The 21,582-nt window shown below is 46.9% G+C and overlaps 2 protein-coding genes across 8 annotated transcripts in view; one reads left to right on the forward strand and one right to left on the reverse strand.

Moving 5' to 3' along the window:
• eps8a (EGFR pathway substrate 8a, signaling adaptor) overlaps positions 1 to 7,794 on the forward strand; it is a 38,104-nt gene extending 30,310 nt beyond the window's left edge. For 4 of the 5 annotated variants that reach the window (XM_062483566.1, XM_062483568.1, XM_062483567.1 and 1 more), the window contains 9 exons: positions 72 to 205; positions 1,063 to 1,174; positions 1,619 to 1,759; positions 2,204 to 2,239; positions 2,660 to 2,683; positions 2,838 to 3,084; positions 3,333 to 3,519; positions 3,786 to 3,918; positions 5,638 to 7,794. In XM_062483566.1, coding sequence (XP_062339550.1) covers positions 72 to 205; positions 1,063 to 1,174; positions 1,619 to 1,759; positions 2,204 to 2,239; positions 2,660 to 2,683; positions 2,838 to 3,084; positions 3,333 to 3,519; positions 3,786 to 3,918; positions 5,638 to 5,748 — 1,125 coding nt within the window. In that variant the 3' untranslated portion in view covers positions 5,749 to 7,794. The remainder of the gene's footprint in view (positions 1 to 71; positions 206 to 1,062; positions 1,175 to 1,618; positions 1,760 to 2,203; positions 2,240 to 2,659; positions 2,684 to 2,837; positions 3,085 to 3,332; positions 3,520 to 3,785; positions 3,919 to 5,637) is intronic. The other variant, XM_062483570.1, reaches the window with a different exon arrangement.
• Positions 7,795 to 7,862: 68 nt separating this feature from the next.
• ptpro (protein tyrosine phosphatase receptor type O) overlaps positions 7,863 to 21,582 on the reverse strand; it is a 37,281-nt gene continuing 23,561 nt past the window's right edge. The window contains exons 12-27 of one of the 3 annotated variants that reach the window (XM_062483563.1): positions 20,468 to 20,588; positions 19,508 to 19,641; positions 18,556 to 18,694; positions 18,273 to 18,393; positions 17,634 to 17,702; positions 15,735 to 15,818; positions 14,876 to 14,911; positions 14,084 to 14,165; positions 13,717 to 13,807; positions 13,453 to 13,529; positions 12,951 to 13,085; positions 12,458 to 12,580; positions 12,064 to 12,218; positions 11,359 to 11,494; positions 11,005 to 11,129; positions 7,863 to 10,545 (exon numbers count right to left, since the gene is read on the reverse strand). In XM_062483563.1, the coding sequence (XP_062339547.1) occupies positions 11,025 to 11,129; positions 11,359 to 11,494; positions 12,064 to 12,218; positions 12,458 to 12,580; positions 12,951 to 13,085; positions 13,453 to 13,529; positions 13,717 to 13,807; positions 14,084 to 14,165; positions 14,876 to 14,911; positions 15,735 to 15,818; positions 17,634 to 17,702; positions 18,273 to 18,393; positions 18,556 to 18,694; positions 19,508 to 19,641; positions 20,468 to 20,588 (1,608 nt within the window). In that variant the 3' untranslated portion in view covers positions 7,863 to 10,545; positions 11,005 to 11,024. The remainder of the gene's footprint in view (positions 10,546 to 11,004; positions 11,130 to 11,358; positions 11,495 to 12,063; positions 12,219 to 12,457; positions 12,581 to 12,950; positions 13,086 to 13,452; positions 13,530 to 13,716; positions 13,808 to 14,083; positions 14,166 to 14,875; positions 14,912 to 15,734; positions 15,819 to 17,633; positions 17,703 to 18,272; positions 18,394 to 18,555; positions 18,695 to 19,507; positions 19,642 to 20,467; positions 20,589 to 21,582) is intronic. The other 2 variants (XM_062483564.1, XM_062483565.1) reach the window with 2 other exon arrangements.

The following is a 21,582-nucleotide window of genomic DNA, read 5'->3' on the forward strand; positions in this document are numbered from 1 at the left end:
AAAGTGGTGGCTGGCAATGAATCCTGAATCTCACCAATCACATTGTGTCCTTGTGTTTGTCCCCCTCGTAGCAACCGGCAGTGCAGGACTTTCCCTCGACAGACGGGTACGCCTTCGGTAACACGGCCTACAAGCGCATGCACCTGCTGGACCAGGAAATGGCCGTGGCCGCCTTCAAACAGGCCGTCAGCCGTCACGTAGACCGGTAACGCCCGGAGGTCACATGACCTGACCTGGCGGCATGCTCTGGAGAACTGGCCTAGCTTTACTCCCTTTAGTCCCATCCCTCCGTGTTGGAGGGGAACTGTCTGGTCCTTTTTCTATTGGTGCAGAGTCTACTAATCACATCTACTCCAATCTCTCTCATCTCCTCTATTGGTTGGATTTCTTAATGGAACTTGGTTCTATTGGTGGAGATCTAGGTCGCTTTTCCTTGTGGGTCCAAGTCTATAGATCTCTTCTCTACCTCATTTTAATGAGGTTCAACCGTAGGATTCCTATATTTCACCCACTAGGTTTGATCTATGCGTCAAGTGGTAGCTATCTACTGCGCATTGGTCTCCAAACTGTTTTCCCCTCTTCATATTAATCTAATCGATCTCTTCCTAACTCGATTACTGAACTTTTCTACCTTCAATTGACGTTGCTCTCCTCTTTCTGACTGTCATTACGGTGTTGGTCCGTGTGTCTATTCTTGTTCTCTCCTCCGGTATTAAAGTTGGGACTTTTCTCCAGAGCTAGCAGTCGTTAAACAGTAGTCCATTTGTTGTTGATGTTTGGCTCGTTACCGATTCCCGATTGTGTCAGCTACCAGCGTTAGCACGCCCCACTAGCACAGCCCATTAGCTCACCTTAGCATGTCCTGCTGGTGTCGTGCCTCGTGTGGTCTTGTACATCTCACACACATGTTTATGGCCTGTTGCATTTTTACTGGTGTTTGTCAACCTGTTGTTTTTGTCCATGTGGTTGCATGGAATGCATGTTCCATCCTAGTCCATGTTGTACCTGTTCTCGTATGGTGCTGTGAGTCATTAACGGTTTGACTTGGGGAATGCCTTCCAGGAACTATGATGCCCACACCAGAGGCCAGCCAAAAACCTTTGCCAAATCCAAGTATGACTTCGTGGCCAGAAACAACACTGAGCTCTCCGTGGTCAAGGACGAGGTCGTCGAGGTACGCAGGAACATGACCACTAGATGGCACTGGTGTCCGCAGATTCATTATGTGCTCCCAGAGGTTCTAAGAATCCTCTAAACCAATGGTCTTCAACCGCTGGTCGTCAGGGACCACTGTCCTGTATTTTTTAGACACACCTGCTCCAACACACCCGATTCAAATGATCGGGTCGTTGGAGCAGGGAAACCTCTAGAACATACAGGACAGTGGTCCCTGAGGACCGAGGTTGAAGACCACGGATGTAAATAGGCATTCTTCCGTCATCTCTTGTTCTTGGGAGACTTACACATCTGACCTGACTTGGATGTTCTGAAGCTGTGTCGGGTTGCACATGCTCTCCCACATCCTGTGATGTCACACCAGATGGGACGTATTTGAGAGAATCACAAGAGGGCCAGGCCTCGATGGCCTTTCCTGGGCTGACGGCTTTGGCGTCCACAGGTGCTGGACGACAGGAAGCAGTGGTGGAAGGTGCGCAACGGCTGCGGGGCGTCGGGCTACGTGCCAAACAACATCCTGGAGATCACCCGGGCGGTGGACATGACGGGCCGCGGAGAGCCCATCTACAGCCACACCATCCAGGTACCTGACCTCACCTCCGCCCCCCTCACCACCACCACCCTCCCCGGTCTCCTGAAAGCCTCACAGGACAGTAGGGAATGCGCGTAGAATGTTGAAGTGCAAGTTACACAGCCGAAATAGGTGTAACTGAATGAGGTATGGAGGAGGTATCAGGAAGTTGGTCGCCTGGTGACTCGGTTTCCCTTTCTGTCCATGTTCAGTGATTCATTCGTGCGATGTATTCATTTATACCTTTCTTCATTCTTCCCTTCATGCATTTATTCCTTGTCTTGAGTTTTAGAATTGTTTTCCCCCCCGAGTCTCCACATTACTGTGGCCTTTTATGGTCTGTGATAGCACATTAGCCCACCTCATTGATTGCACAGTTTGTCTTTAACCACCCGTTCAATCTCCTCCCCCTTCATCTTCATCCCATCCTCCCTCCCCGTTTTGTGTCGCGAAAAGCTAATGATGCCAAAGAAGGAGTTCGAGTTATTCAAGGTAGGGGCCGGGATTGTGTGTCGTTGTTCCCTGTGTGTGCCGAGTGTTTCTAGACTGATTCCTGTCCCGGTTCACCCGTAGTGGGCTGGATTGATGCTGTAGGCTTCTCTGTCACCCCTACGAACCATAACGAGACTCCCAGCCTTTCCTCAACTCTGGCTTGCGCTGCTGAACTGAGAGTTAGCACTGTGGAGTTGTGGGAGCATTTATCGTTTTGCGGTATGACATGTTTCATATCGTAGAGCTTCAACACAGTTTGAGTTCTTTGCCCACCCAGTGTTGACTAGTCATGCAAAGCGTTTGTTTCTTGGTAGTTTGCTGTCTTTGCACCCGGGTGAGTTTTGACATGACGTAATGGATGCAAAATACTTCTCCACACTCTCTCATTTTGACGTTTCGTTCTCCGTCTCCGCTCTGCAGCAATTACTGGGAGAGTTGAATGAGGTAACAGAGGCATGCCTTTTGTAGATTTTGGTGTGCAGTAGTTTTGTGGAGGGATGTAGACTAGTAGTGAATGGGATTGTATCTCAAATCTAACTCAAAATGTATTCCTGTGAGCTAGCGAACACAAGGTCACTTCCTCCTCTCCGGCCCTCAGAAGCAGACCAGAACAGACCATGTCACCAAGCCGGCAGCGACGCCCATGCCCCCGGCCCCCGCGCCCCCCCCGCCGGCCCCAGCCCCGGCCCCTGCCCGCCTCCCGACCCCTCCCCTGCCCCCCCCAGCCGCCGAGCCCCCCCGGCCGGCCGCCAGCACCGTGAGCCGCCAGAACAGCAACACGTCCAGTGACAACGGCAGCGTCACCATGAGGGACCACCCCAACCAGAGGCCCCCGCCCGGCAACCGTAAGCCCCACCCTCAACGGCTTTCTCATTGGTCAGCGGGGAGGCTGTAGCTGATGTCATTGGTTGGGTGGGGGAGGGGGTGGAGTACAGTAACCGAGTGACAGGGTTCCCATTCCTGCTCCATACTGTTTTTAAAAGCAAAAATGTGGTTACATCTCCCTTGGGAACAAAGACGGTTGCTTTCAACCTCTCAAGTGCAGAGCGCAGGTGTTACTAAGGTCTGCTCCCCCCCTGTCCGGTCCCCACAGGCAGGAAATCCAACATGGAGGAGGTGCAGGACGAGCTGATGCACAGGCTGACCCTGGGCCGCAGTGCCCAGAAGAAGTTCCAGGCGCCCCCCAGGAGCACCAGCCTGCCCCCGACGGTCAACATCACCTACGACTCCTCGCCCGACGAGGTCAAATCCTGGCTGGAACTCAAGGGCTTCAGCGCTGTGTAAGTCCTGCCACCCAACAGACGTGTCCACTAGGATTGAACCTCATTTTTTTGTTGTTTTATTTTTGCTATTCTTATGTTTTTTATTTTTTTATTTTTTAACTTAGCTTCTCTAAGCGCTCCACTCTTTCCTTAGCGCTACTGCTGTGAGATAACCAATGGGGTCTATGACAATGCGAATGCTGTCACAGTATTGTAGAATGTGCGGGGTTGTGCAGGGCTGATATGGGGCTGATATGAACTCTCCGCCCCCGTCCTGCCAACAGCACCATCAACAGTCTGGGAGTGTTGACAGGAGCCCAGCTGTTCTCCCTCAACAAGGAGGAGCTGAAGACCGTCTGCCCGGACGACGGCGCCCGCGTCTTCAGCCAGATCACCGTGCAGAAGGCCGCTCTCGAGGTGGGTGTGACCCCCCCCCCCCCCCCTCTCCACTTGGCTAACTAGCCACTAGTCTACGCCTCATCATTTGATTTAAACGAGGTCTTAAACCGTCTGCGGGGGTGGGGTGGGCGTGAGTTACAGTTTGTCCAGATGAGAAGTGGTTCTATGATGGTGTTGAAACCGGGGGTCGTTGCGTGTTAGCCTGGATCTTTCTGCCTGCACCTTACACACAGCCTCTATCCTCTAATGTCCCCCAACTCTGGCAAGGTCTGGTCTGTGGTGTTTATTTCCTCCTGCAGGTCTTCTTCTGACCCCTCCTCCTTGATCTTCTGATTCTATACACACACTCACTAAGGTATTGTGGGATAGGCTGTCCTAGTGTCTAGTCTGCTGGCCAGATTTGATGCAGTTGCTTCTTATGTTTAGTGCTCGCGCTAAGCAACAGCATTGGAAACCAGATGAATGAGCCTGTTTGGTTGTGGAAATGTCTGCTTTCGCTGCCACACAACGTGTACAAATCTATGCATCGCTACTTTGATAGTGTTCAGCCAATTATTCCAGGTTTCTTGTTATAAATCTGGCCAGCAGATAGAAACGTATTTTTCAACAGCTAGTTTAGTTTTAGCTTTTGACCCTCTTAAAAGGCTGCTGTAGCTGTATGTACCGTGGTCCAGCTCCTCTCCCCTTTCCAGAATGTGCCATCTCGTTTGCCAACCCCCACTCAAATGTTTCTAACCGTCACCCCCATCCCAGTGCCATGCCCTCCAGCCCGCGCTAGATCTGTGAGACATAGAAAATGTCTGTCTCTGAAAAATACTTGGAACTGCTTTTTGCTAACTGAAACTAACTTCATCTCCCATGTCCAGAACATACAATGTTGAGCTGTGTACAAGGTTATAATTACACATTGCCAAGAGAACATTTCAGTTCTGCGATCTATACTGTACCTTTTATTGGCGTTTCCGTTGACTAGGATTTGAAAGTGAACAAAGTTAGCATTAACGCTCAAACTGACCTCATTCAGGGAAACAAAGGTAAGTTTCATTTAAGGTTATCTGTCATAGCAGGAGAGGATATTGAGGTATTTTCTGCATCAGCTTTGAAAACCATAAAGGCATAATAGAGGACATTCCACCTCTGTTCCTGAGGACACCTGTGTGTTTATCCGGTTGGTTCTCTCAGGACAGATGTGGAAAACCCTGCTCACAATAATCCCTCCATACTGACAGAGGATTTTCTCATCAGATTTGAGTTTACAGTAATACATGGTGTGTAAACATCTGCGAAGCATTCAATTGTAGACCGCAGTGAATGCCTTTTGTGTATTGTATCCAATTTAGTCAAATGGCCTATTGAACTTTTCAGTAGCCGCTAACCCGATGAGGCACTCCTCTAAGTTATCTAGCGTGTAAAGCTCCGCTGAGGTAAATCCACAGGGCGTCGACCGATTCTGACCTCGTCTTTCTCTGGTTTTGTTCTTTTCTGGGTTTTTTTCTCCTCGCACCTTCTCTCTGTCTTTTCTTCATCTCCTTCCTTCCTCTCTTTCCCTTTCTCCCCTTTTCTCTCTCTCTCTCTCTCTCTCTCTCTCTCTCTCTCTCTCTCTCTCTCTCTCTCTCTCTCTCTCTCTCTCTCTCTCTCTCTCTCTCTCTCTCTCTCTCTCTCTCTCTCTCATTCTCTCTCTCTCTCTCATTCTGTCTCTCTCTCTGTCTCTCTCTCTCTGTCTCCCCCCCTCTACAGCGGAGCTCCGGTTCTGAGCTGCAGGAGATCATGAGGAGGCGGCAGGAGAAGTTGGCTGCCAACGCCTCCGACTCGGGGGTGGAGTCTTTTGACGAGAGCAGCAGCCACTGAGGCCTTCCCCTCAACCTCTGAGCCACTGAGCCCCTAAACCTCACCCCCGTCTCTGATGCCGTTGCGTTGTTGTTTCCAGAGTGCAGCGGACCGGGCCGAGTTCGTCGAGATCATGCGCCGCCGACAGGAGATTCTGCAGCAGTCTCCGTAGAAACAAACACGCACACAATCAAACAAACAGTAAAACACACACAATCGGACACACACACACACACAGGACTGCTGACATAGACACTGGGGATTCACAACAGGGAAACGTTCAGCCACGCGTGTCTGAAGGGAATGTGAATAGTTGTGGAACTGTACATCTGATCGGACTATATTGTCATTTGACAGGAATGAATGAAATTAATAATGGTGTAATATAGCAGCAATGTTTTGAAAGGGTAATCGCAAGCATGGACTGTTGTCTCTTGTGTTATTTGGCCACAGATTAGTGCAGCACACTAAAAAGGAAATGTGTCCGGTTTCTGAGATCTTCTCATATAGAAGGGAAATGGAGTCAACCAAAATAATGTTTGTTGATCCAATTTAATAGTATTTTAGAGAGAATTGATTAATGTGAATAACCAATATAAATATAATTGTTGTGTACATTTTCTGATTTGCTGGCAAAGCAAATATATTTATATACATCATCCTTTTTTATTTAATGTTATGCCAAAAGAGTAACTTAATATAACTGACCAGACTGAAATAGAGGCAACGCTAATTTAACTTTTTGTCATTCATAAAATACGTCAGATAAGATCACTTTATATCATATCACTATGACTTTACAGATACATGCTACCATTAATCTCATTTCAAATATTGTATATTTGATTTAATATAGCACTAGCTTACACCTCACATCAAAGCAGAGAAACCACTACCGAAGTCCTTTAAGGCTTTGACAGGTTACTTGTACGAGGCCGCAAGTCATGAGATGGGCCTATACGCACATTTGCACAGCAGCAGTAACCTTATATCACACAAGGACTATAGAGGCATAGTCATAATAATCAGTTCTAAAGTCATTATCACAGTCGAGTATTTTCCTATAGTCATCTATGTTGGAGGAAGACATGGATGAGCTTGTTCAATGGCTGTTACAGACATGGCCAAAATCAGTCTTCCTCACAGCAGCAGCCTACGTGTTTTCTGGGACGGGGGAGTCGTGGCAAGAGTGTACAGTCATGCATCAGATAAAGCACACCTTTCTACTGTAGCAAGCCCCTTCAGTCTGGTAAAAAAAAAAAAAAAAGTTACAGGAGTAATAGGAGGAGTGCTAGAATTCCCCAATTCTTTGTTTGACCAACTTGACAGAGTAATAAGCATGATCTTGCAACATGTGGAAGACCCAGGGCTGTTATCCATTTAGTTATCTTTGTCACTAAAGAGTAAAGCTGATAAACTATGGTCCGTTTTCTTATTCCTGGTGAACGTTATGAACAAGGAGGACTAGTCCACACACGGTCACAAGAGGAACGGGGTGTAATTTAGCACACGTATAATATATATACTGTATATGCCTGCACAAGACATGTATCTTAACCAATCGATACAGTGTTGCTTAATGTGTCACTTTTATATGGCTTCAGCTTTGCTCTGTGATGTAGATCTGTTTGTCCAGTTTACTCCAGGAGTAGAGGGGGGTGAATGTGTCAGTTTAGGAAGGAAGTTTATCCAGTGCATTTCGGGACACTTCAAGACCCTTGGCACATGTTCTAGTCCAAATATCGATGACCCCCACCCCACCCGCCAGAACTATCTATGTGTATGTCTGCAATGCTAAACGCTAAGTTATATAGAAAGGTCGATTGGCTAGTTGCCATTTTATTTAGCTAATATGAGAAAATGATTGGAAGTAGGATTTATTTTTGTGAATTGTCCTCCTTTAACGATGTGCAATTGCAAAGCGTTGTTGGTGTCAATCAAGGAAATAGTATGTGTTCTTTCAGGGGGGATTATTACATTGTACATTTCTAATTGTATGTCTATAGTTCATGGTGCCTTTTTCACTTAAATCTGCTAATTCTGCAATAAATCCTGTTCTAAAACTTGTGCTATTTCCACTTGTTCATGGCACGTTGGACAATTCTATGAGCATAAGTAATTCTCTCGAATTGATATTGCAACATTTTATTTTTTCCAACACACGCACACAATTCAGTGACGACGATCGTAACACGAGATCGCCCCTCTACTTTAAGTGACACAATGCACAAGAATGGCACCAATGACAAACAAGTTCTGACTGGACACACACTGAGCAAGAGAAAATTGTAAAACGTGTACAGTAGGCTACCTAGCTAACGAAATGTCTGTATTTTCGGTCAGCTCCGACAAGCATGCCAAAGTGCGTTTCTCCGGCTACAGCCGTGCTTTCCAAGTCCACATCTAGGTGTGTCTCAACAGAATCTGACACAGAATTGTTGAGGATGCACTTCGAATGCTGGGCTAACACTAAAAACAATACCCAGCCGCTCATAGAAATACATAAGCCCCAACAAAGTACCGTGTTATGCCAAAAAAATAACAAATGGGTCTGGGTTTATGTTATGCTCGTTTACATTTACAACAGTTTAAGAAAAAAAAGAAAACAAAGCGACAAAGTCATTTCCACAAGAATTACTTTGTAATAACATGTAGAAACATTTTAGTTACACAGTAAGTAGTATGTACAGTACATTTGATACCTTGCTGTGAAATGTAACCTAGATGAAGGCTAGTGGTCTCTGTCCTGCTAGATTTTACATCTGTAAACTGCATTGTCCCCCCAAAACATTTGAATAGAACACTATATTCCCCTTTAAGTGAACACTGGACGGTCCAATGTACGGTACCTTGTAAGATTTATATCCTAAAATCCCCTATTAATAACTTGGATAGCACTCCTGCTAAAGTGCTATTGTCTTACAGTATGTCAGAATGCTAACTACAGTGATGAAAACTGGTTGGCATGTATTTACCCATTTACATCACTTTGCCATACTCATCATGCTTAGGACACCAATATAAATACTGATATCACAGTGTACTGTAGGTGAAATGTTTTTCTTCCTTCCAATTTCTCCTTCCCGCCACAGACCTGCACCCCAAAGTGTGGATGAGAGTGTGGATGAACCCCCGTCTAAGAATAACCAAGAGCATCGTGAATTCTAAGGAACAAGCAAGCACCGTGGTTCATATGGAGAATGGAACACCTGATTCACAACCGAATGATATGCTTGTGAAAAGGGGTGGGGGAAAAAAGATATGCTAAGCATTCAGATTCACGCTAGATATTCAATTTGTTACCTTTTGAATCTTCAATAGAGATAATCGGGTGCATTGTAGCCTAGGTCAAGTCTGGGTTTCTTCATCAAACTGACTGTGCTCTCAAGGTCGACACAAAAGTGCTTTGATACTATACGCACCAATCCCAAAATGCATCCTCTCACCGCTAAACACATGATTGCAGCTAATGCAATGACATAGCCTGGTAAACAAGTATTGAATGAGAGTTGAACCACTGTATCACTTACAACAATGTCCCCCTCCCCCCCCCCCCCAGTGACTCCCCTGGGAGCAAACCCAGGCCGAGCTGGACGATACAGTACACAGATAAAACAGTAGTTTCCACAGTCGGCAGCAGCAGCCACAGGAAGTGAGGGCAGGCCAGCCCTCCGTCTCTCCCCCCCTCTCTTCTCTCCACGCATGGCTGGCAGGCAGGCAGTCCAAGGCCTCAGTGCAAAATACAACAATAGATCCACAATAGAACCACACAGAGTCTCTACAGCTTCTAAACTGGCCTCTTCGCCAACCATACCTAGTTCCCGTCCAGTCGATGGTAGGCATGGGGCGGGCCACAGCCCCCCCCCCCCGAGACGCAAAGCCCCTCCAACTGTCCCTTGTGCCCTCGCTCCCTTCCTCTCCCAACCCGCTCTCCTGGTTGTTTCCTCAGACCCGGAGGAGCCAACGGTACTGCACATTGCTAACATGCTAAGGTGGTAGCCTTTGAGCAATTTATGCAGCAGTTACCGCATTAACACGAACATGTTAGACAAAACATGTCCCCAGGTCAGGTGGCAGTGTATCGTAGCTAGTGTTGACACCGGGCTATCGTGTCAGGGTACTCTGAACCGAAGCCTTTTAGCCACAGAACAAATGAGTGAAAAGTGAAGAGTACGACTACTGGGTGACGGCTACGTGAACGGCAAAAAGGGCCCGCTGAAGATGAATGCGTTAAAACAGCCAAAGTACAAACCTGGAAAACTACTCAAGCACACATGTGTCAACATTGTACCAATGGCAGTTGAGGGGGGGGGGGGGGGGGGGTAGGCCTGTGTGCTTGCTGGTTTCCAGCTATAATCCTGAGATAAAAAATAAAAATAAAACAAATGATAGTTGCTGACAGACAGACCAATTGACGACCAATTCAGCCATTTTGTGACCTCTTGTTTTCTGAAAGGAGGGAGTCTCCCTTGCAAAGAGGGTCTGTGGTCAAAGACGTTCCATTCACTCAGGAGGGGAAGGCATGATGCGCTACAACCCCAGCACCCTCCTACCTCACATCCTGGCCAGTTTGGTTGAGTGGGGGATTAAATGACCTTGAAGGTGGTTGAATAAATGGCCGGTCAGTGAAGACTCCTTAAGGCAATGTTCCATCCCAATGCTTTGACCAATTCAAATGAAAAACATAATCCATTTTCTTCTTGTGTTTTCTTGTATTTTTGTCACGTTTGTTTGCTTTTTTTGGTCTTGATGACGAAGCGGATCTCGGTGCAGAAAACAGATGCCCCAAGCACAGGAGGTTGAGTGTGTATTCCCAGCCTGAGATGGAGACAAAATATTTTGATTAAAGACGAGTTTAATTTCCTTTCCACACTGCAAGGATACAATAACTGCTTATCATTGTTGGCTGACTGGTTAGTAAAGTTGTTGGCTAGTTTGTGGACGGGTTAGAGAGGTGTTAGGGTAGTCACTGTGAGTTAGTTGGTTCTGTGGATGGACTGGGTTTCTTTTAGATCACAGGTTTGATGGGGTGTTGACCTGTTTGGGGACTGGTTAGTGAGGGGTAGTCTGTGGCGGAAGCTAGGATGGAAGCTGAGTTTGAAGCGGCGTAAATCTTTTTTGGGGGGGAATTATTCTGTAAAGCATAGGCATGTGTATATTGGGCTTCCACAGCCACTACTGATACACAGAAGGGGCCCAGAGGAATATACTTTCATGGGGGTCTATAATTCCTGTCACGCGGCATGCTCTCCCTAGGTGTGTGCGGGAGACTCTTACGTCGGGTAGGACCGGCGTCTTTATGTCTTGCTGACGTTCTCGTAGATGACGTCGCTGGTGAGGGACTGCAGCTTCTTCTTCTTCCACATCAGCATGACGCACTGGTGGATGAACACGTACTGCTCCTACAGGAAGTGACATCATACCGAGAGCGTCATGTCCTGTCAGTTCATCCCTTAATACGCAATAATGTGACTATTAGATGTTTTTTTTGTTCTTTATTTCAGGGTTACACCTACAAGCCAATACTGCTACTGGCACCAATCACAGTTTCTTATAATAACAGCTCTTTTTTTGTGAGGACAATTTCACCCTTAGTTGTTCGCCCTTGCGCCCTTTCCGACGGTGACCTACCTCGGTCTGCACCATGGAGAGACGGTTGGAGCGCATCTCCGACACCATGCCCAGGATGTCCGCAAACTCGTGCTCCCGTATGTGCTGCATCAGACGATCCAGGGCGATGAAGGTCCCCGTCCTCCCCACGCCAGCGCTGCCCGCAGGTACAAAACAAACCAGTCAGGGGAGGACGATGGCTGCGGCGGCTCATTTAACAAACCCGCTGACGACGCGGAGCGCCGGGCGAAGCAACGTCCGACATGATTTATGGTCGCGCAGAACGCGGAAAAAGATGGCCGAGTGGAACAGGAAACAATTACCCCTCACTGAAATGTAACTTTTCTGCTGGCCTTATGTTTTAATGCCTCTGCCTTGCATTGCACTTGAATCTTAGATAGCAAGAGAGATTCAAAGCAACCCTCAGGGAGTCGACTCTGGGCAGTCAGCCACACCCATTAGTGTACTGTACTTGTCTGCTTGGACCTATTAGTCACTGTAGTCCTTTGCACTGCCAATTACTCCAAATAGTCTTTCCATGGATTTACTGGGCTTTCACCTCGCTGTAGGCGAGTCTTTATGGTAAATCAAGAGTAGATAGCATCAGTAATGCTGTGCCTATTTAGTATGTGGGACATTAGTAATACCTATCTAAACTCTCTCTCTCTCCCTCTCTCTGGGATAAACTCAGGCCCCTGCATGGTTGGGTGGGTGGACCCTGTGTACCTGCAGTGCACTATGATGGGGTCTTTGGTCCTGTTGGCCTGCTGGCGCACAATGTGGACGAACTGCAGGATGCTCTCGATGGCGTTGACCGTGGGCACGCCGTGGTCGGGCCAGGACGTGTAGTTCAGGTGCAGCACGTCCTGAGACTCGTCAGCCTGCAGGGGGCGACACACACACACACACACACACACACCACGGTCGTTCCAGGGTACGTCAACGGCTTATCGCCTGGGCCAGTAAAGACAGATGTTTCGATAGCTTTTGGATTAGTTGTGCTAGATTTGATCGTAATATCACCCACAATGCACTGTGTTTGCTCGATTTTGTCCGATGTCATTGCGTCTAACAGCTTTCGCCCGTGTCATCGGAGCGTGCGTGTGTGTGTGACACTCACGTAGCCTAGTTGGAAGTTCCTGATGGTCCACTCTGGAGACTCCGTCTCAGACAACATCTCCACGCTGATCTCTCCATACAACACCGGCTCGTCCGTGAACGGCCAGTAGTGGTCACACTTCACCTGTCCAGTCGATACGCGCACGCACACACGCGCGCGCACACACACAACACTTCCATCACAGGCTTGCTAATGTAGCATTGGTAAATATATTCTGTTGAACTTCAGTACGAGAGAATACTGAATGTGCTGAATATCAATAGGAATATAAATCCACTGGCTACTCCACTAGCCTCGAGCGCCTTGAAACGCGAGCATGCTTGGCCTCCCACAAGAATAACACCAATGTCCCCCCCCCCCCCCCCCCCTCCATTTCAAAACCACATGAAAATACCATGGAGAGTCTTTATCTATGCTGTGTTCAATCGCCTGGTGTCCCCGGGTCACTCATCACCCAGAGGAGGGGATGAGGGAGGCGGGTTGCCAGACTCACCCTCCGCCTCTCGTTGCACTGCGTCAGCATGACGACGATGTGGGACTTCTGCTGGAGCACCATCTTCCAGAAGTCGTTCCTCGTCTCCGGGAGGGGGCCCTGGGTGGCGATGTACTCCGTGGGGGACTTGTAACCCTGGGAGATGAACGAGATGACACGGGGTGACCACGTGCGTACAGCTACCCGGTCCACGACCGGACCCAGACCGTTGACATCCAACTGCACCCTCGATCTTTAAACCTGTGCCACGTAGCCCTCGACTCCTTCTGTCTTTCGAGCCCCGTAGTAATACAAATATGTTTTCAGAGCTAAAGGAAAGGTTGGATTCCTTTCAGGTCCTGATTGGATCGCCACCTCTTCCCATCACCCCACCCTCTCACCCCAGGTGGGAGTAGCATGTGAGTAGCAGGTGTTCCCCCCCCCCCCCCCCCCTTTCCATAGACATCAGTTACTTAGACGTCCCCCACCCCCCCACCACCAACTGCGGCCGCGCGGAGCTCACCGGTATGTAGTTAGCGTTGATGTAGTCGGAGCCCTCATCGTTGTGCATCGAGAACAGCTTCACCCGGCTAAAGTCGTCTGTGGACACAACACGCCATCGACATCGCTAGGTGTTCGGGCTTCCATGCAGCTGTTCGAGCTGCACCCGCATCGGACAAATATGCATGTTTTTGGACGAAGGGTTTTACAAAGAATCTCCAAAACAAAAGAACACTCATCGCTTCATAGGGTCCTGGTCACATGGTCAGTGTAGCTAGCCACTCACAGGGGAGGATGTTGGTGTAGCGATTCTTGGGCCTGTTGATGGGCAGGTCAGCTGCATCATGGGACAGGTCCAGTCCCACACTCTTCAGCTCCTAAGAAACACAAAGCAGACAATATTTGAGGACAATTTCAAATGAAGCAGACCCGGGATCAATTGCATTTGTTCTTTCAAATACTTTTGTGATTTTCTTAGGCCGGAATGTCTGGATTTGGTTTGGCTGTGTAAGGCATTATTAATCAAGCTCAGAATAGGTTTTGGAAAATATTTCAAACCAGATAGGTCAAATGACTTTACAGACAGTAGTAGGGTCAAGGGTAGGGTTAGTTAATGGTGTGTATTTCTGTATTTGAACTGGAGCATGTCATACCTCAAACTGCAAGGAGAACTTGTAAGCAGAGTCCTTGCTCATTTCCTTCAGGTAGGCGTCAAAGTCATCCAGTTGGACCAAGCTACAGCACACGAGAGACCAATTTGAGTTTGGTAAAGTGACCCAGACAATGGCTTCAAGACTCTCTTCTACCCATTTATTTTAAATATATACAGTATATATGATGATAAATAGGATATTCAGTCCATATTTAACCCTGACCACTCCAACAAGCCCAGAACAGACATACAGTATAAACGTATCCAGCAGCATATTTATGATGTAATTGTTTTTCTCTTGCTTTTTGACAGGAAGGTAGCTTTACATTCCATCAAAGTTTGCTGCCCGACACTTAAGGGATTTAATTCTAATGGGATTTGAAAAGGGGTTACAGATTGTTTATGACTGTGGGCCAGTAAGTGAGTCTTGGTGTTGTTATGATGTACAAAGCCGAGGAAACAGAGGGTTCACTTTAAGTTTGATCCTGGATCAAAGATGAAAGGAGTGAGTGTGTGTGTGTGTGTGTGTGTGTGTGTAGGGACACACATTAAACCGTCGTGATGATGTGACGAGTGGTTTTAATCTGCTGGATTATTAGGCCTTGCACACTCCCTGTAGTGGATGTTTGATTACTTGCCGAATGCTGGTCACAGTGGCGGTAGCTAGACATGTCACACGCACGCACAGATGAACACAAACTCGTCCTCACAAGCAAGCGCAAATGAAGAAAGAAAAACGGGAAACACATACTCTCACACTGTAAGTGCATTCAGACAGAAATAGACAGGTTACCTTGTAAGCTTCCGTTTCTTTAAAGCAGTCTTGCTCCTATGAATCGCAGAAATGATAAAAGCACTCATGACAGGTGCTTGTGCCCGTCGCCGTGGTACACAAAGCTCAGACTCTCTCCCTCTTTGCCCACCCACCTTGTCCTCGAAGTGAACCCAGTCTAAACAGTACAAGTCACCCCAAAGCAGGACACAAACATGCTCAGTCTCCGTATACAGCTATACTAAAGCACTGATATCAAGCAGGCAGGCCAGACACACTTACTGTACGGTTCACTTCCCCCCCCCCCCCATGCGTCTGTGTTTGCATACCGCTGGTGTCAAACCCAAAAGATGCGCCACAGGACCTATTTAAAACGGAGGACATCTACATCTAACCCCCTAAGCTCTACATTCTACTCCACTCTTAAATCGAAACACAAACAAAATGCGGTGAACATACATGCAGACGCCGTGTGGACAGCAAAGCAGGTTGCCGTTAGTAACCATGCTACAGTACATTAGTCAAAAAAGAAAAAAGACAACAGCTGAAATAAGACTCGGACACAAGGAGCCTCTTCAGGTGAGTGCATCTCCCAACCACAGACAAAGCGTTTCGAGACGTGAGAGTTCGGAAACCATTCTCCAGATGTCTTTAGAATCGGTTTTCAACCAGAATCTCATTGCATCGAGTGTGTGTGATCGCCAGGTACTGTACTGGTCAGTGAGAGATCCAAAATGGCCGCCTAGGCCCAATTTAGAATACATGTTGAAACCCTGTCTGGTAACACAGTGTCTATGGTCGGAGGAGCAGGCCATGGGGCTTTGCTGACACATGCCCCTGGGATGAAAAGTTGACTCGGCCAACAACAGAGCTTACTTACCAAGGATTAATATAAAAAGCCAAAAGATAGTCAGTCCAAAGGCAGGATGGCAGTAGGGTAAGGAAGGCAAACAGGCTTCTTCGCCTGAAGGGGGTTCAGACAACAAAAACAAAAAAAAACAGACACCAGTAGGCGACAGGTTGGGACAAAACAAGGAGCTCCATTAGTAAAAGTGGCACAGTGGGCTGAGAAGAACTCTATTAGTGCTCAACACAGAGTTAATGCATCATGCAGCCTGTGACGCTGGGCAGTGTACAGTAGATAGCCTATGTTTCTTTAATGGTACAGCAGGGAACAATAAGAGTCTGTTTTCGGCTGTGGTACTGCTGAGTGGACTTGGTCAATGGGCACTCTCTTCCTCTCCTCGATGCTGGACTGTACTTACGTTATGAGGTCCCGTATTGCAACATTTTTGGTGTGGTTGACCTTCCTTAACCTTCCCTACAAATTCTGCAGCGTGCGTAGCCTATCCCGTCATTCATGCGGGGGGTAAATATATGGTAAACTGTTTGTATGGTTCGGTGACACAACAGTAATCTTCTGCTCGATAAATGGGACTTTTGCCAATGAATAAAATGTGGTACGCTAACAGATATAACACCAAGGCGTTTACACCATGCACATTCAAAGCACAAGCTTTGCCAATTGGATCCACAGAAACGCAACTTAACCAATGCTTTCACAGTAAGAACACACTTGGATGGGTGTATGGTTTAGTGATGGGAGGTAATGATACAGTACAAAGTCAATCAAATTTGGGATGGAAGCCAAGTTCTGCCTTCACTGACCGTCTTTCAGCAGTTATATTAATCAGTTACCATGGGATGTGAGGCCCTAGGCTGGCCCTACTCTGCCTGACATATTATGGTCTATATATTTTTACGGAGCACCAGTCTTAAATTTTGGCAGATTTGTCTGTCTTGAAAGATACAGCTATGTACACTCTATGCTGCTATGTACACTGCTATGTACACAAACAACACTATCCCCTTATATTACAATTTAAACTACAAAGGCTAAGAACATATTTAGTGTGCATGCTCGCGGCCCTGTTTTTGCACTACGTAGACCTGAAAGGTACCTATGTAGGTAGCAAAATAACTTTAGCCTTACCTTTAAACAAGAAGCCACACATGTATGTTTGATTTTGAATCTATGCAATCTTCAATAATAAAGTATTTAACCTATGCAATCTTCAATAAATAGAGTATTTAAGATAGTGAAATGTCAGTTGTGTTTGTCCTTTAGTCACGTGAAGATTTAAGTACACCCCATGGTTGTCTTTCTCCAAATATTATTTGAAACGTTACGATTTTAACATTAAACAATAACTGAAGTCATTGATTTGGGAGGTGATTTAAAAATAAACTTCCCCAACTGCTGCGGCTGCAAACACACTTCACAATGACCCCAGAAATTGCACCCTCTCTAGTCTAACTTTGGTTTTCAAAACTCCTAGCTAACCTAATGTAGGATTTTAGGGCTGTTCCATGTTCATCAAATACACTATTCTACTCTAACAGAAGACGAGAAGAAGACACACACCCTATTCTCAGACAGCAGGAGGAGCTGGTCACGGTTTCTTGACTGGAGTTTCAGAGCTAAAATAAGGGGGTAGAAGCAAGGCACTGCACACGCCCCTCGCCCCCACCCCCACCCTTCGCGAATCCTAATCCCGTCCCTGTATTTGCCCAGCCTGGATTTTGGGGGGTGGATGGGCTTCCCTCTTCTCTAGCTAAACACAACACACACCCTCGTAATCAGGTGGAAAGATCGGGAGCAGAGGGGAATTACAGGATCTAAAATGTTATCTTGGGAGTGTTGTGTGTGTGTGTATGGGGGGGATATGCTAGGGGACATCCTGATAGTTTGTTTCCTTGGTACGGAGCGAGGGCCTACCAGTTGTAGGGCAGTTTCCCGTCTCTCTCGAAAGAAGCGAAATTCACGAAGGTTTCTGCTCCACACTCTCTGAAACAGAGCAAAAAGCGGACGTTACTCTCAGACCTGCAGACGCACATCAACTGTCTTTTTAAAAATATCCCAGAAAGAAGAAGTGAAAAACGTTTTGTCCATCTCTTCACTAACAGAGTGACTGAGTTCAGTTGAGCTCTGGTATTAGCAATCTGCAGATAGGAGAGGGAGTTTAACAAACACCTCAACATGAAAAGGACCAGTCCAGACACAGAGGTACTAGCAAAGTCTCTTTGAGGCATGAAGGTCAGAGGACAATGTTTATAGTTCTACAGAGATAACATGCAGCCAATAGGTGTTTGTTATTAGTGGCAGGCAGATATTATCATAGAACTGTAACCGTCAACAGAACACAGTATGAACACTTTATCCATTCATATATCCAGTATAAGACAGAATATATGAACCGATAATAGCTGATCTTCTGATTGAGATTAACGTAATCACGTAGGAAATCCCATTTCTTCCACACCGGGTGGGGAGTGAAACCGTCAAATTGTATCCCCCCAGTAGGGCTGAATAATGGGGTCGTGCTGGTCTAGATCCCAGGGTCGGTGATGTGTTCACCTGGCCATCTGGAGATGTTTCCGCCGCAGCACCAGGAGGAAGAGGACCAGGAGGCTGATGAGGAGGACACTGAGGATAGCCAGAGCCGAGATGGCCGCCACGCTGGGGTTCATCTCTTTAGCTGGTCGCGACACACACACACACACACACAGACAAAATACTGCATTTGCACTTTTTTTTTCTTCCGTTTTTTGGCCACGTTAAGTCGAAACAAAACCGGGTTTTTGTTTTCTCCCTCCCTGAGAAACTCACCCCCACACACACCACGGTGGGCCCCACTTACCCACAGTCGTGATGGTGATGAAGGCTGGTTTGCTGGGGGTGTTGTAGCTGAAGCTGGTCACAGTGCAGTTGTAGGAGACAGAGGGCAGCAAGTCTAGCACTGTTACCACGTGGGACTGGGCAGTCTGGGGCTCCCGCGCCTAAACACACACACACACAAGCATGTCAGCACACAAGTGCGTTCGTTCACACATAAACAGTCACACAGGAAGCAAACCTCTGTCCGAGTCAGCACAGTCGCTTCTCCTACCACCCCTAGAACATCCGAGTGGTGAACTATAAACATTCATCCCATGGCAAATGTAGCCTTTTAGAAAGTTCCGGCTCGTTTTCCGTAACCTACAGGAGGTCTGACAGATGGACACTTTCCCGACCTGTGTCGGCGACCCTGGAGGAACTCTGCTCGCCGCGGAATGAGTCATCCTCCCTGGGCTCGCTAGTTAATTACCCTAATGAAGCGCAGCCCTTTTTGACGGCCCCTCCGGCTTCACCATGACAACCTGCTCAGCCCAAATGTCAGGGAGCTATGGGAGTGGAAGGCCCTTTCTCCCCCCTCGCTGTCGACACCTAAGAGACCCTCTGCCCTCCTGCAGCAGTAAGCCGTCTGCCCTCTGTTTACGAAAACACAACCCTGGTGCTATCGTCCAAACAACTAAATAACCTATTTGGATGATTTCTATTCAAACCGTAAGGGTTGTTATACAGTGGCAGTGGTGTTGAAATCTACTTTGCATTTCAAAGGCGTTCGAACGCAGCAAATGTGTTTCTCTCACCCACGCGCATAAATGTCCATTTATTGACAGTGCTACCTTCAAGACAGCAACTTAACAGCCACTGGCTGGTTTAATTCTAAACAAATAAGCTAAGACACCACACTGGTAACATTACACAGGCCCTGGCTACACAGGGACATATTTTCCCACAGAAACACAAACAAAAAAGTCTTTGTTGACCTTGAGCTCTTTGTTGGGTCCCAGGATCTTGCAGAGGATCTGGTAGGAGTCCACCACCCCATCCTCCGTCCACAGCAAGGTCACAGACGAGTGGGTGGCGTTCACAGCATACAGAGACTTGGGTGGTGCAGGCTCTGAACAAAACAAGGCAAGACAGAACAGTAAAGTACGGCGTTTTTACTCTCACCCTAACAGGCTAGAGAGAGGCAGGAACAAGGGCATTGAGTCATTTGGCACCCTCTTATGACACCTACTAAGTGTCAACATTCACAGTAATATTTTGGGCCTGTGAGGGAAGTGCCATTTTGACAGTTTCTTCCCTGAATGGTTAGTATACTATCCACCTCATTTCCTAAAAATAACAACTGACTGGATGGACATAATGCAAGCTGATGGTATAATAAGTGTGTCAACATAAAATATTCACAAAATGGTCCAAAATCTACTGGCTTGATAACATTGCCCTGATATGCTGGATGTGTACAGAGCAAAGACCATTTTGCCCTTAATATCTGGGTCATTTATATAATGCATTACCAAAGAAATTATGACCCCTGACGTTTGCTATCAAAATCCATTCCAACACAACTGCAATTTTTCATTTACATTTAGATGTAGACATCCATGAATTTCTGTGGATTTCCATTACAACAAAAAAACATTTGGGAGTGAGGGGGTGGTACGAAATTATACAGCAAACATCCTTCTGATTCATGTACTGTAATTCTTAGAATCTCTTTCACCTCGACCGTTTGTTGTTGTTTGCATGAGAGAGGATGTATTGGGAATAGATCCCAGAAGCTCCCTGTGGAGTGTGTGGCGTGTGTGTGTGTGTGTGTGTGTGCGTGTGTGTGAGTGCGTGAACGTGTACAGTAGGTCTGTGTTCGAGCATGTGTAGGTATGCCTGTCTGCTTGAGCATGCCTGCGTGAGCATGTGTGCGAGACGAAAGTCCAGCTGACCTAGTTTGATGACGTTGGGCACAGAGGCGTTCCTCCTGTGCTCGGTGCATGCCGTCACGGTCAGACTGTAGATATCTCCAGGTGGCAGAGGCATGCTGGCCCGCATCACGTTGCGAGTCACCTAGGACCAACATGCGGGGACAAACACACCGTCAGTCAACCATTCACCCACGATTATTACCAGCGATATTGCAATGATGTGTAATGCTCTGCTCTGGACCGGTGCTCAGATATAGCCACTGATATAGCTTTATAAAAATAGGTTTATAAAAAAACCTCTTCAAACGTCTCGAAAATCCTTTCGATCAAATCCCCTAATTCCCATCTGATCCCAGCTCCAGCCCCTCCCAAACCATCCTCCCAGCCGATACACCCCCCCCCCCTCTCTCTCTCCTCCCTTTCCCTTGGGGAAAGAAGATACTGTAGGCCCAGATTATTCCACCTTTGGATTCAATGGCATCTTTTTAGGTATGAATATCAATCTGTGGTTGGTCTAGCTGTGGAGGCTCCTGGCTGAATGAAGCAAAGCCACAAACGACACACTTTTTATATATATTTTTTGCATTGGCGTAACATGAGATTTTCACACATCACTGGGGCAAGCTGAGATATCCAAGCAGTACTTAAATTAAAGAATAAATCTATCTTCGTGTGATGTTTTCATGATACATCCCCTAGGTGTCAACGTGCGCAGCCTACGAACATAAAAATTGGAAATGCACAGCGACAGCTTTAAAGATGATTGATATTACATCATCTGAATTGATGGCACACTGCTATAAAACATCAGCAAAAATATAAACTGCAACGGAATATGAGCTGAGCTCATATCTTTAAATCTCTTAGACACCAGCCTCAAAATAATAGGATCATATCGGATTCTTTTTCTCCGAAAAGACAAAAAGAACCACGGTAAAACAAAGTCCTCCACATCCATCTACAACAATTTCTATCAATTTCCTGACACGCTAGCTATCAGCCAGCCAATTAAAACTCCCGATAACACACAGAGTATCAAAACATTTGGCCGTAGCTAATTATATGGGGTTTATAGGAGATAAAACCCAGTCTGTTGGGAACATAATTGGTTTCATTATGGAAGAGATGTTCGCGAC

Source organism: Osmerus eperlanus, chromosome 17 (genome assembly GCF_963692335.1).
Source record: "Osmerus eperlanus chromosome 17, fOsmEpe2.1, whole genome shotgun sequence".
Taxonomy (NCBI): domain Eukaryota; kingdom Metazoa; phylum Chordata; class Actinopteri; order Osmeriformes; family Osmeridae; genus Osmerus; species Osmerus eperlanus.